The following is a 15,158-nucleotide window of genomic DNA, read 5'->3' as shown; positions in this document are numbered from 1 at the left end:
AGTGTAAGGTCACATTTGATTTTTATACTAAATATGAATGATTTTTTCAGAACTTGTATTTTGATTGTAAATTGTTTTATGACTTTACGCGTTTTAACATAAATTTTAAATTTTTTCGATATTTTTACTATGGTCGCTCCAGTGGCCCTAATGTAACACCTCGGATCGGGTCATCAACATCGGTCTATGGGTGTTACATTTTATCTTGATCTATATTGCTTGGATAGATGTTGTAACCTTCTTCAGGTATCATTGGAGTGTTTTTATGGTGTGGAATGAATTTCTAGTCATTTATGACCGTTGGGGATGAGTTATAGCCGTTGGAAGCTTTCAAATGCACAATTAAGGCTGTCTACATAGAAAGTTTTGAAACTTTGATGAAAGTTTTGAAGCTCTTACTTAAAATTATGACAGTTGAAGAAAATCAAGCCGTTGAAGCAGTTTCAGGGGTGAAAGTTTCGAAACTCTATCAAAAGTTTTTAAATTCACTATTCATGAACAATAATCGTGTATGAACAATGTCGTGAGCAATGTCAAATAGTGACTGAATAGCGTTTTTCATAATTTAAAGGCTTTAAACACATTTTAAACACTTTCAATATATTTTAATTAACTAAAAAAATATTTGATATATATATATGAAACAATTTAGAAAACATATTTTTCATGATATCTTGGACTTTGAATTATTTTTGAAATATTTGATTAAGTCCAAAATCAATTTTACAAATATTTGTTATATCAAAATATAAGTTCAACAATATCTCCTTTTTGATATAACAAAACTTCTTTGAAAAATTATTTTTGACAAAAAAATTTCTTTAAAAATTTATATTTTGAAAAAGATAATTTATTAAAAAATATTTAAGCTCCCACTTTTTTCTTTGAAAATTTTAATTTTCACTTACTTCTCCACTTTTTGTTATATAAAAAATAATTCAAACTTTGTTTGTTCAAAGTAACAATGGAGAGTATGTTAAAAAAAAAATTTAGCACAAAAATCATTTGAAAACAAGGCTCCCCTTAATAAAAGCATTACATGAAAAGTTTTGGCACAAAAATACTTAAACACTTAAAAGATATTGAATTTCAATAAGATAAAAAAGAGAAAACACATTAGTAGCATATGAACTTCAATAAGGGTTTGTTTGTTTGGGGGGAAATCAATTACGGAATTGGTTTTCCCCGAAATCTCGTGTTTGTTTCACGTAATTCGTTTTTCGAAAAATGTTTCCCGTGTTTGTTTCCCGTAATTCATTATTCGGAAAATGTTTTCTAGTGTTTGGTTGGAGGAAAACTGATTGGTCAACGTAAAACATTTTCCTGGTCAACAAAATTTCCTGTGTTTTCTGGAAACTGACTTACGGTCTGTTTTTTCGTAGGTCATTTTCTGAACTTTTCACTTAAAAGAATAAATACCTAAAATAATTTTATTTTATGAATTTAATATTCATAAAATATTTTAATATCATTTTAATCAAAATATTAATTATTAAAATATATTTATTAATATTTCTAATAATATAATATTATAATAAAATAATAAATTGTCCATCCAGCTCAGTTGGTAGAGCGCAAGGCTCTTAACCTTGTGGTCGTGGGATCGAGTCCCATTGGGGTAATTCATAATTGGAGGTCTTCCACGGAAGCTTCTCTTAACCTGGCGTTGGAGGCAGCCTACCACCCTACCTCCCCCTTACCCCATTACATATGGGAATAGGGTCAACTAATTTTATAAGATCTTATATTTTTATTTTAATAATATATAATAAATTATTAATAAAATTTATATTATTTATTAATTTCATAGAAATAATATTATTAAATTATTAATAATAAATAATATTATTTTTTTATTAATATAATAATATAATAATATTTTAATAAAGATATTTAAATTACACTAATTAATATTTTAAAATATAATATAACACTATTACATTAATAAATAATTAATATAATTTATAATATTTTTATTTCAATAAAATATACCAATATTAATGTTTTTATTAATAAAATTATAAAAATAATATCTAATAATAAATAAATTATTTTAATATTTTAATAATAAATAATATTTGAAAAAACTCACCAACTAGTGGAAAAAAGGTTTAAACAACATATTCCAAACATCGTAAAACTTTTTCCAGATGTTTTTAAGAAAAATGTAATTCATACGGAAAACATTTTCCGGAAAACGTTTTCCAGAAATGTAATTTATTTTCCAGAATTCAATTTCCAGTAATTCATTTTCCAGAATTCAATTTCCAGAAAACCAATAACAGCCAAACAAATAGACCCTAAATTCAAGACTATCATACTTTATGCAACAATTAGAAATGTCATTAGAACTCATATGCATAAAACACTATAAAATGTTAAGCATTTGACATAGATATCAATTGTTAGATAGATACTGTAGGCAACAAAATACATATGTATAGACATCCAAATTAAGGTCAATAAAGAAAATAAAATCATTAAGGAAAAAATAAATAAATAAATTTAACCAAAAATACACATTATGATGAACTATAATTTGATAAAAACATTTAACTTTAAAAACATGTCCATCATAACGTATTTTCAATATACATGATATAACAAACAACATATAATCAATCATGCTTAAAATCTCATGAATTAAAACATAAAATAGACAACCAATTTGCAAAATCAAAGAGCTTTAAGGTTAGAGGTTACCCATTATTCTTTTGTGTAACTAGAGCATTTGAAATTCTTTACCTTTATCATCATTGCTCCAACACACCTATAAGAGATATTTATTTGAATTTTGATACCCAAATTGCTTTGGGTCATAAAGAGTTTGTATCAATGTCTATAGTTTCTTTAGGAACTCATATTTGTCTAATTTTGAAAGATTTTCTATTTTTAATAGGACAATTATGTAGACTATGACCATGATTCTGATCACTAAAAATTTAATTTAAAGTTATATTATATCCTATGAAAAAAATTAAATGCAACATATTTAATTATGTAATTTTTAATATTATTTAATATAATGATTATATTAATACTATGTTAAATATATTTTTTTTATAAAATTTAGAGAGTGTAACGAAAATAGTTATATGAATTTTTTAGTTTAATATTAAAAATTTAAATTATTTAAAAAATAAATTATAAGCGCAGTTTGATAAAATTTACTTTAAGATAATCTTATATTTTTTAATTAAATGTTATTATTAGATTTCTGTCAAAGAAATAAAATAATATTTTTAATAATATATTATTTAATATCATATTCTAAAAATAATTTTAAGAAAAATCCTAGAAAATCAATTTAGAAATCTTGACCATGGTACTGAAATTGAGAAAAATAAAGTAAAGAACTAAGGATGACGATGCTTGATTTGATCGTCCCACCTTAATCCGTGTTAACCCCGCGTGTGCATGAATCTTGCCAGTTGCCACCGCCACTAGCATCAGGTCCTACCACACATTTTAGGTGAAATTCTTCCATTAATATTTATGTTATATATAAATTATGAATTTAACTTATATACTCTATTTTAATATTTCAAATTTATAACTATTTAACTTTTAAATTCAAGTTTTACTATTAATTTATATTATGTGTACATTTATTTTTTATTTGATATTAACTTTTTATAATTTAATTATATTATTATCATATTATTTTAATCAGAATTATAATTTATATTCTTTTATAGAAGCCGCTAATTTTCTTAAAGGTAGAAAATATCCAAATTACAATAAATGTTTACAACCACAACTGTAAACTGAACATATAATAAGAATATTTTCCTAAACACAATAAAACTAACCACTTAAAATCATATAAGGACCATACAAAGAAAATGTTAAAAAAAAATCTAACCAAATAATCTCGATCAAGAGATAAATACGAATAGATCTGACTGCGTCGGTAAACAAATCACAAAAAGAAATAAAACTATTAAAAGATCACCGACAACCACAAATCATAATCTAACGATGTGAAACTATTATCCACGAACACAAATCACATATCCAAATTCAATCCGGGGTCTAAAGCAGGGAAGATCATCATGATAACAAATAATTGTCATCTTGATCAGTTGTGACGATATCAAATCCAACTTGAAAAAATTGAAAACAACGACCAAACAATCGAAAATATGCCATAGAGGCAGAGAAAAATGTTTGATAAATGCAAAAGAATAAGTGCCAAAAAGGTAAAATTATTAAGAATAAAAAAAAGGGAAAACAAATATATGTTATAATAAAGCAAAGGAAAAATAATGAATATCGACGGTTGACAATCAGTACCAATATTAACGTCGCCGCCGATCACAAAAATAAAGAAGAAAAGAGACTAACGACATTTATTGAAAAAGAGAGAAAAAGAGAACAAACCCTACAAAAGCTTTTTGTTTTTTTATAATTATATTTTATATTTTTAAAAGTATAAAAATAAAAATTACTAAATTAATTTATAATTTACATATAATTTAGTATCTAAATTGTTACTTTTATTATGTTTTAATATCTAAATTTTATTTTTTTAAAAATTATCTCTAACGTTTAGTTTAAGTTTGACATAATACCAAAATTAGGCCCTCAAAGTTTACCAAAAGGGTCATTTTGACCCCTTAATAATTTTAGGAGCATTTTGGACCCCAACGTTTCATTTGAATGCAAAAAGGCCCCTGGCATTTGATGGAATAATCACTTTGTCCCTTATTCTTTTTTTTTCTAAGGCATTTTAGCCCTCGATATTTCTTTTTAGATTAAAAAATGCTCCTATTTTGGAGCATTAATCATGTTTTAACTAATATTTTTCATTTATATAGGGAGTTTTTTGCCCCAAAGTGGAACATTGGGGCCCAAAATGATCCAAAAAAGAATATGGACCAAAATGACCATTTTTATAAACGTTGGGGGATATTTTTGGCATTACGTCTGTAAGCTTCAATTTGTACCCTTTGTAAAAAAAATAATAAAATTACTAGGTATTTTTAAAAAATAAATGATGACATGGTATTACCTTATAGTGATATGTCAACATCATTGTTAAACTTTTAACGGCGAAATACCAAAATAAAACTTAAACTAAATGTTAGATATGATTTTGAAAAGAAATAAAATTTGGGTTCCAAAATAAAATAAAAGTAATTGTTGATGTATTAAACGTTAAGTTTACCCTATAATTAATTACTTCAAAAAATAACAATTTTTTTTTATTAATCTAGAATAAGTATAAGACAATATATGTTCAAAAATAACTCTCAATAATTTGACATTGAATTTTTATATCTTATTATTTTTGGTACTCAAACTCAAATTCTCAATAATAATAATTTTTTTATCAAAGGTAACAATTTTAAGTTGAAAACTACGTTACGTTATGTTGTTAATTTTACAGATTAATTTTATTTTTGATTTAAAGATGGTTGAATAAGAAAGGTTTTGAAGGATAAATGTAGGGTCCTTGTTTGGTAATAAAATCTGTCACAGTCATACAGTAAAGGAAAGTCAGGTCTGCCTTCCTTAGTCCCACCCTTTCACTTGGTCCAAAATGCCATGTCCTTTTTGGTGCTAACTGAAAATCATTCCTTTTATCAACGAAGAAGTTGCTTCATATATTTTTATTAAAAACTTTATTCATTAAAATTAAATGTATGATTTGAATCGGCTAGAATTAATAAAGACGAAACATCAGACGATAACTAAAAAGACCATTGCTTGGTAGTTAAGTCCGATCAAACCTATTTATACCCATCACCTTCCCCTAAACCAAACCAAACGTTTTCTTCGTCCATTTTTAAACCTTTTAAGAAGCAGATTAATGGCCTCTCCCCATGAAATTGAGGTCACCATCTCCTCCGCCAAAGACCTCAAAAACGTTAACTGGCGACACGGCCCCATCAGGCCCTACGTCGTCTTGTGGGCTGACCCCAAATACAAGTGTTCCTCCAAAGTCGACGAGGAGGGCGACAGCTCTCCCTTCTGGGACGAAACTCTGCTCATCCCTCTTGCTCCTGCTCCCATCGACGACGACACCGCTCTCTTCATCGACGTCGTCCACGCTGGCTCCGAGGATGACACCAAGCCTCTCATCGGCTCCGCTAAGATCAAGCTCCGGGAAGTCCTCGACGACGTCGGCTTCGGTGTAAGCCTCGAGAAAACTCTCAAGCTGAAGCGACCCTCTGAGAGACCCCATGGAAAACTTGACGTTAGAGTTTTGATCAGAGAGCCACGCTATTACGCGCCCGATCCTTACCGGGCACCTCCCTACGGGGTCCCACCACCGGCTTCAAGAGACTACCCAGCAGCTCCTCCGGCTTACGGCTACTCTTACCAGTACGCTCAGCCTCCCCCGCCGCAAAATCCTTACTACGCGGCCCCAGCTTCTGGGCACTACAATTATAACGCTCAGCCGGCGTACGGTGAGGGAAGTGGTGGGTACTACGGGTATGGGCAGGAGGAGAAGAAGAAGAGTAAGTTTGGGGGGATGGGGACAGGATTGGCTGTGGGTGCGGTTGCAGGGGCTTTGGGTGGGCTGGCATTAGCGGAGGGTGTGGATGCGTTGGAGGATCATTTCGAAGATGAAGTGGCGGAGAAGGTCGAAGATGATCTTGGATACGACGACGGCGGCAATGATTTCTAATCATTAATGTCAACTGAACAATTGCTAAATCTCTAGTATTTTAATCAATCAATTGATTGAGATATTGTGATTTTAAGTTTTAACCCATAAGCTTCGGCTTCCGGAAAATATGGGATTATATTTATATTCCGATATCAATGTTAAAAAACACAAATTTGTCCGAAAATAAAATATTGGAAAAACTAAATATTTAGTACATAAATTATGTTTTTTTCGATTCTTTCGAACAAGAGAGGTTTGATGTTTTTAAATTCATTGTATTAATTCTACTTCCTACTCGCAGTATGCTCTTTATGATCTCGGCTCATGATTCAATTGTCATGTATTTAGCTATTGAGCCTCAAAGTTTATGTTTTTATGTAATCGCATCACAAAAAAGAAAGTGAATTTTCCACGGAATCCAGCGAAACAAAAAAATCACAAAAAGTGCCACTAAAACTAACGCTGCAAAAGGTATCGGCGTTTGTGGACGACAAACGCCATTAAAGGTTATGATTTTTAGCGGTGTTATTTTTACAAACGCTGCTAAAGATTATGATATTTGGCGGTATTGTTGAAAACGCCTCTATATATCTTTTCTTTTGTGGTGTTTGTAAAAAACGCCGCTAAATGTTCTAACATATAGTGACGTTTGTTCCTAAAAATGTCAGATTGTGAATGTAAAATATCGCTATTGACTACGTCTATAGTGACGTTTTTGTATAAACACCGCAAAAGATCTAGAACTTTAGTGGTTTTTTTCTAAAACGTTGGTATTGAGTATGTATTTAGTGGCGTTTTTATTCAAACGCCACTAATTAAAACTGATTTTTCATATGTTGTTTTCTGCTCTTTTGTTACCCAAATTTAATTTTTTTAACTTGTAGCATTATCCAATAAACTCGACATCCATAACAACAAACTTGAAATCCATAACAACCAACTTGAAATTTATAATAATAAATCAAAGTTTACATTAACGTAAAATATAATGTAGTTCAACATTGTTAACTAGAATCAACAAAGCATATATCTAACATAACACCTAAGATGGTGGACTATGGGGTTGATTTTTTCGTATCATATGCATCATAGCATGAAGTTGATTTTCAAAGTCTTCACATTTTTTCTGATATGCTGCTTCTCTCTCTGCTTCCCTCGCTTCAGTTTCGGCTTTCATTTGAGCAACTTTTTGATCCATTTCAGCTAACTGTTGTTTTAAACGACTAACTTCTAATTGGGAAGACTGACTCTGTGATAACATGTACTGAGATGAACTAGATCCAAAATATTTGGTTGGAGTAACGAATGATCCTTGACATCAAACCTGACCATATCTTTCAGGACCCAAAACTTCATTAATAACTTGATTTTCGATGTCATCCACATTAACAATACCATGACTTGAAGTCGTAGCTTCATACTCCGCCTTTTTATCCCTCAATTTTTCCTAATAATTAATTCAATAATTATTTTAAATAAAAATGTCATATTATAGATATAAATATAACATAATTAAAATCTTATGTCTAATAAATGTACCATAATTTTGCAGCTTCATCAGTCATAAGAGTGTCATCCTTTTTTATATATGTCATGTCGAAGAGCTTTATTCGTCCAACTTTACAACCAGAAGTATTTTCCTACAATGTTGAATAAAAATTAAGTCTTGCAAAAAATTAATTAATAATATAAATAATTTTCATTACTATGTGCTACCAACTATAAATTACTATGTGAATAATCAATAATACGTCATCATTAGTTGTACAAGCAAAGCTCTTCGATCCAGTTGTGTGAGTAAACTTTTGTTATTGTCTACTAGCAACACCAACATTCTCTCGTTCCTACAATTTCAAATTTGTACTTATAAAGTCAATATTATAATGACATTATTTTGTTTTTGAAAAATACACCATACTTGTCCTTTCTTTGAACTCCAAAACCTGATTGTATCTTCCTATTGATACCTGAGCATTCCAGGTGGGACAGTTTACAGCTTCTCTTCAAGGTTGAGATCATTCTTGAAGTATTTCTTTTTTTAAAGAACTCTTGTGGTCTCTCCATTTCTTCCTTAACACTTGCTTCAAATAATCGTGTGAGACCTCTAAAGAAAATTTCTCCTACAAATAACATAAGTGTTCAAATTAAATATAAATTACTATTGAACTGTTACAGATTATCTATTATAATGACATCATTACCTTAACAAAATCCAAAGCCTGATTTTTGTTACTATTTGATATTTTACGCCATGATTCATAATTGATCGGTAAAAGATTAGCATTACGTACAGCCATGCCTAAGTAACCTCATAGAACACGTGCTTTTGGGCCAATAGGTTGACCGACATCGTTTCTTGAAATTTTCATGCGGTTCCCTGGAGGAAGTTGGTATAATTCCTTCAATGTTGTACGTCCTCTAGTCTTGCATGTTCGACCATTTTCAACTATATAAGAAATAATTCAATATAAGTTTTCAAAATGAACCAACAATTAAAGAAAGTTTCGAACATTACCTTGAATTTCTACAACTTCTTCAACAGTAATCGGAACTTCCAAAGAGCCAACACCAGACGATTTCTCATTATTATTTTTTTCTCCTCTTAAGAAGCTCAAATATTCTGCAAATCACTTAATTTTCTCCTGCGCATGATATATGTAATAAACAAACAACAATTTTAGTGAAAATATTACTATTAATGAATATATTGAAAGACAACATGTTATAAGTTATAATACTATAAATTAATAAATTTACATATAAAATCTTACTACATTGTTATTTTATATCAATTCTCATAAATATCTTCATCCACGTCCTCCTGAACCCATTGAAATTGTGTAGTATTAGTGATAGTTTCATCTAAATTTTATGCTACAAATGGTAAAGCTTCTGATCTTGTTTCAATGTCATCTCTACTTCATCCCTGATGTCTATCAAGTCTCTGGGGGTATTACAGAGCACAACATACCAACCCTCATCCATTGGATCATGACAGTAAAAAAACCTGTTTGACTTGAGAAGGAAATGCATATGACTCATCTATCAATTGTTGACCAATGTGAATTAATCGAGAGAAATTCACCATTGTAAAACCAAATTTATCTCTTTTTATGCCTCGAGTAGTGTTTACATCAACCCAGTCACACCGAAACAACACAACCTTTCATTTTCCATAATAATCTAACTCAATAATGTCTGTAAGAATTCCATAATATTCAACATCTTTCTCTACAGGATGATTGTCCCTGACACTAGCATAACTTGTAGTTGAAGAAGTAACAACTACTCCACAATTTTGTGTCCTCCTTAATCTTTCACGAGATTTTGTGTAGAACCTGAACCCATTAATGAGGAATACATTATATTATATATTTTAACAATTCTATTTAGACTTTGAGAAAACCATTTAACATCTTCACTAACTTCTCTCTCACTCTAAACCTATTACACGTGAAAGGTGAATTAATTAGCATTTATTTCGATATATTAAAACAAGAGTTATATATTATTTACAACTATGTGCAATGATTTAGTTGCTTACCGTCTGCCCTAACCATTCATGAAAAGTTTCTTTGAATAACTTATGTATCTCTTGCAGATGTAATCTTCGGGAGCGTGCATGAGATCTCAAGACTTCTTTAAACTCACTATAAAGTATATTATGTTGTTAAAGAATGAGAAATATAAAAGATTAAGTAAATACATTAGGATTTAGTCCGTAAAACTTACGAGCGAAAGGGATCTATTGAATCATGATGGAAAGGAACATATCGGTGTGCTTGTACCCAAAACTTATCATCTAAGTGTGCAATTTCAACTTTGCCGAGTGGTTCACCATAACTTCCAAAAAAATAAGTATCAGCTAAGTTATTAGAACTGAACACATAATTTCTATTTGGTCTATTCAATCTTGTTTCAATATCTTCCAAATATCTAGAGCAAAAATTCATACATTCCTCTGCCAAATACCCTTCAGCAATTGATCCTTCCGGATAATGCTTATTATTACAGTAAGACTTCAACTTGCACAAGAACCTAGACACAAATCAAAATAGTATGTAAATAGTTATGATGAAAATGTATAATCCCTAGTCATTTAATACATATAAGTCAATTAAAACCTCTCTATATGATACATCCATTGATAGAAAACTGGTCCACCAAATTTTGTCTCGTGATGAAGATGAATTAGCAGGTGCACCATAATTGTGAAAAATGAAGGTGGAAATATCTTCTCCAAGTTGCATAAAGTCAAGATGGCTCATCTTGTAGTTTTTCAAGTTCTTCAACCATCAAAACTTTCCCACACATAACTTTCAATATATTAGAAAGTTCAATGATACAAGACATCACCTTACTTGACATACAACTGCGTAAATCTACTGGCAGCAAATCTTACATCAATATGTGATAATCATGTGACTTTAAAGAATAAAGTCTTTGATCTTTAACACTGACACATCGAGATATATTTGATGTATACTTATCTGGGACCTTTATATCCTTAAACATCGTGCAAAATACTTCTTTTTCTTTCTTTGACATTGCAAAAATATAAAGCAGCAAGAAATATTTTCCATTAGGATGTAACTGTGGGTGAAGAACATGCCGAATTTCGATTTCGACTAAGTGAAGTCAACTTTTTAGGTTATCTTTATATTTTCTTTCGACATTGAGAATGATCCCGATAATATTCTCACAAACATTCTTCTCAATGTGCATGACATCAAGATTATGTCTCAAAATGTGATCCTTCCAATAAGGCAACTCAAAGAAAATACTCATATTTTCCCATAAATCTACCTTATTTGGATCATCATCTTCATCAAACTCATCATCGCTCTGTTGGTCAACATCACAATCATACACCTACTTTATATTTTTCTTTGATCATGTATTCGGTGGTTGATTCATCTTTCCATAAGTAAACTAGATATGTTTTAACATGGAGAAGATATCAGACCCACTTTTTTGCTCAGGTGCTTTTCAAAACTCTTCAATACCATCACATATTCTTTTGACTTCTAAATATATGTTTTTAGCTAACCACCAACGATGTCGCATATAAGAGAACTTTTTTCCATTATACAACCACTTCGAACATGTTTGTACATCTCAACAAGGATAAGCATAAAGACCTTTGGTACTCCAACCAGATAAATTTGCATAAGCAGGGAAATCATTAATTGTCCATAATAAAGTTGTTCGTAAATTAAAGTTCTCATTCTTCAACACATCATATGTTTTGACCCCTACCCATAACTATTTCAACTATTCAATAAGAGGCTGCATATAAATATCAATATCACTTCTGGGACATTGCTCGTCAGGGATTATCATAGCTAAGATAAAAGATTATTATTTCATGCAAATCCACATAGGGAAATTGTATGAAACAAGTATAATAAGTCAAGTACTATACGAAGTACTTATGATTTTGAAAGGATTAAACCCATCAGATTCAAGACCGAGCCTGACATTTTGAGTATCTCTTGCAAAACTTGGAAACTTGTTGTCAAATGACTTCCAAGCTAAACAATCCTCAAGATGTCGTAATAATTCGTCATCTGTTCTTCCATCATGATGCCACCTCATAGACTCAGCAGTCTTTGAGGACATAAAAAATCTTTGAAGCCTAGGTATTATACGAAAATATCGAAGAATCTTTACTGGTTTCTTTCTTGATCGTGCTTCAACTTCATCCTCACTCACATTTTTTGCGTCACTAGTCATCCATTGAGATTTTCTGCATACATGACAAGACTCTTGATTTTTTCGATCACCCCAATACAACATACAATCATTCGGACAACTATAAATTTTCTCATAACAAAAACCCAAATCTTTTATCATTTTCTTCATATCTTTGCCTGATTGAGGGATTTTTGCAAAAGGAATCATTTCTTCTAGAAACTCTAATAACTGCGTAAAAGAGTTACCAGTCCACCCTCCCAAGCATTTTAAGTGGAAAATACGAATGCAAAAAGACAACTTTGAATATTTTAATCCCTCATAAAGTTGTTCATTCATTTCATCAAGCAACTTGTAAAATTTTGTCGCTGCTCCATTTGTCTCTTCAGTACATCCACTTCTTCCCATCTCAGTGAAATCATTAACATCATTGTCACAATCATTTTCTCTAACAGATTAATTATGACTATGCATATTAAATGCATCTCGCAACATACCTTCAATCTCATCTTCTCTAACAGATCGATGGTGAGAATTAGAAGGATAATTCGAATAACTCATGGAAGAAGATCGATGAGATGTAAACTCTCCATGAAATATCCATTTTTTATGGCCCAAACAAAGTAAAAAAGAACTTGATGCTCATAGAAAACTTTACGAATGTTCCAATTAATGTTAGCACAGTTCTTACAAGGGAAAACAATCATTTTCTCTTCGCTTGCATTCACAAAAGCTAAATTTAGAAAAGTTTCGACTCCATTTTGATATTCGTCGCTTATTGTTGGGATTTGCGGAAGCTCGAATCAATAATCGGAAGGGTTTGCAAAGAGGGTTGGGATCGTCTTTTGTGTTTAGAGAATAAGGAGATTGAAAGATAGAAAATTGCACAGCGATTTATAGTTGTTCGACTTCTCAACCAAGTTTTCATCCACTACCTTAGCTCCTCACCAAGGATTTTTCAACAAATTCACGAATTTGTTATTTCTTTTTCAAGGACAAAGAGATAATCCTTACAAACTCCCTAGTTTTTCACAGGCTAAACTAGAACCTTTCCCTAGCTTTTAACTGGCTCAGCTAGAACCAAAACCCTTTACAATAAAAGGAAATGTAAACAAGAAAACCTCTCTAATGTAGGTTTTTACAAGAATTAAGCTCACAATAATAGAAATATTTACAAGATAAAGATGAAATAAGAATGAAAAAACTTTTCTCTTATGTTTGATTGCTTGGATAGTTATTCTCTTACTTCTTCAAGTGTCCTCAGCTTGTTTTTATAGCTTGAAATGAGTTTGAAGTCGTATCTTTCCGTTGTGGATGTTTTGGAGCCGTTGGGGATTAATTTTCTGCAATATAAGGTTGTTTAGAATAGGAAGTATCAGTACTCCTCTAAGGGGTATCAGTACTACCTTTGCTAAATTCAAATTTAAATACCCATTGCTAGCCCGTTGGAGCCTTGTAGTATCGATACTGCCTAAGGGGTATCGGTACTACTTTGCACTATGGTATTGATACCCTTGCATGGTATCGGTACCCGTTTTGCATTCAATATTTTGAACCTTCATGGTAGTATCGGTACTACCTTGATGGTATTGATACTACTCATGCCTATGGCATCAATACTATATGATGGGTATCGGTACCCATTCATGTGGTATCGATACTATATTAAGCAGTATCGGTACTTCTTTGCATTTTTTCTCAAATCCGAATTTAATGGACTTTGAATTATTTTTGAAATCTTTTGAAAACTTTGAATAAATTCAATTCAAGTCCAAAATCATTTTGCCTTAATTTGTTATATCGAAATATAGTTCTACAATCTCCCCCTTTTTGATATAACAAAATATTTGAAAAATCGTTTTAAGCAAAACTCCCCTTTAATAAAATTTTTAATGAAAAAGATACCAATTGTTCATTAAAGATACCAATTGTTGGGAAATATATGAAAATGTTTAGCTCCTTTTTTCATTAAGACATTGAATTTTTCAAACCATACCATAATTTCTCCCCCTTTTTGTTACATCAAAATTAATTGAATCTTTAAAGTTCAAAATAACTTTGGAGAGTAAGTGATAAATTTGACATTTAAAAAATCATTTGAAAAATCAAAGCTCCCCCTCAATAAATGCATTCCAAACAAAATTCGGCTTTAAGAGCTTGATACTTAAACAAAATTGAATTTCAAAAAAGAATAAAAAACATGTTAGTAGCACATGAAATTCAATATATCCAAGTCTAAAATACTTTATGCAATATCAATTGTTGAAATTAAGTGCATAAACATAAAGTTTAAAAAAATGTTATGCATTTGAAAATTTTTGATGTTAATTGTTAGAGAGATATCATTTTCATTTAAAACTACATGCATAAACATTCAAATTTTAGGTCAAAAATTTAAAATTTATAAAATCAAAGCATTTGAAAAGTTGATATCAATTGTTAGAGAGATATAATTTGCATTTAAAACCAATTTTGACCAAATTTATTATGATGAACTAAAAATTATGAAAAATCATTAAAACTTTAAAATGTTCATCATAAACATCTTTTCAACGTACATGAGATTAAAACAATGCATAATCATTTAAAATCAAAACTCATGCATGTATAAATTTAAATGAGAAACCAAATAACCAAAACAAAAGCATTAAGCTTAGAGATTACTCATTCCTTTTTGACCGCGTGGATAGAGCATTTGAATATCTTCACTTTCATCAATATTGCTCCCACACACCTACAAGAGACATTTAAGTAGATTTTGGTATCCAAATTGCTTTGGATCCTTGAACATTAGTTTCAATGTCCCTTGTTCCTTTCGGAACCTATACTTGTCTAATTTTAAAAA

General features: G+C 30.5%; 1 protein-coding gene across 1 annotated transcript; it reads left to right on the top strand.

The window, feature by feature from the left end:
* Positions 1-5,765: 5,765 nt before the first annotated feature.
* LOC120168724 (protein SRC2-like) lies at positions 5,766-6,856 on the top strand. The gene has a single exon (XM_039177118.1). The coding sequence runs from the start codon at positions 5,816-5,818 to the stop codon at positions 6,635-6,637; it is 822 nt and encodes a 273-aa protein (XP_039033049.1). The 5' UTR covers positions 5,766-5,815; the 3' UTR covers positions 6,638-6,856.
* The last annotated feature ends 8,302 nt before the right edge of the window (positions 6,857-15,158 follow it).

This window comes from Hibiscus syriacus, unplaced genomic scaffold (genome assembly GCF_006381635.1).
Source record: "Hibiscus syriacus cultivar Baekdansim isolate YM2019G1 unplaced genomic scaffold, ASM638163v2 tig00003041_pilon, whole genome shotgun sequence".
Lineage (NCBI taxonomy): Eukaryota > Viridiplantae > Streptophyta > Magnoliopsida > Malvales > Malvaceae > Hibiscus > Hibiscus syriacus.
This window is presented reverse-complemented; position numbering and strand designations above follow the sequence as displayed.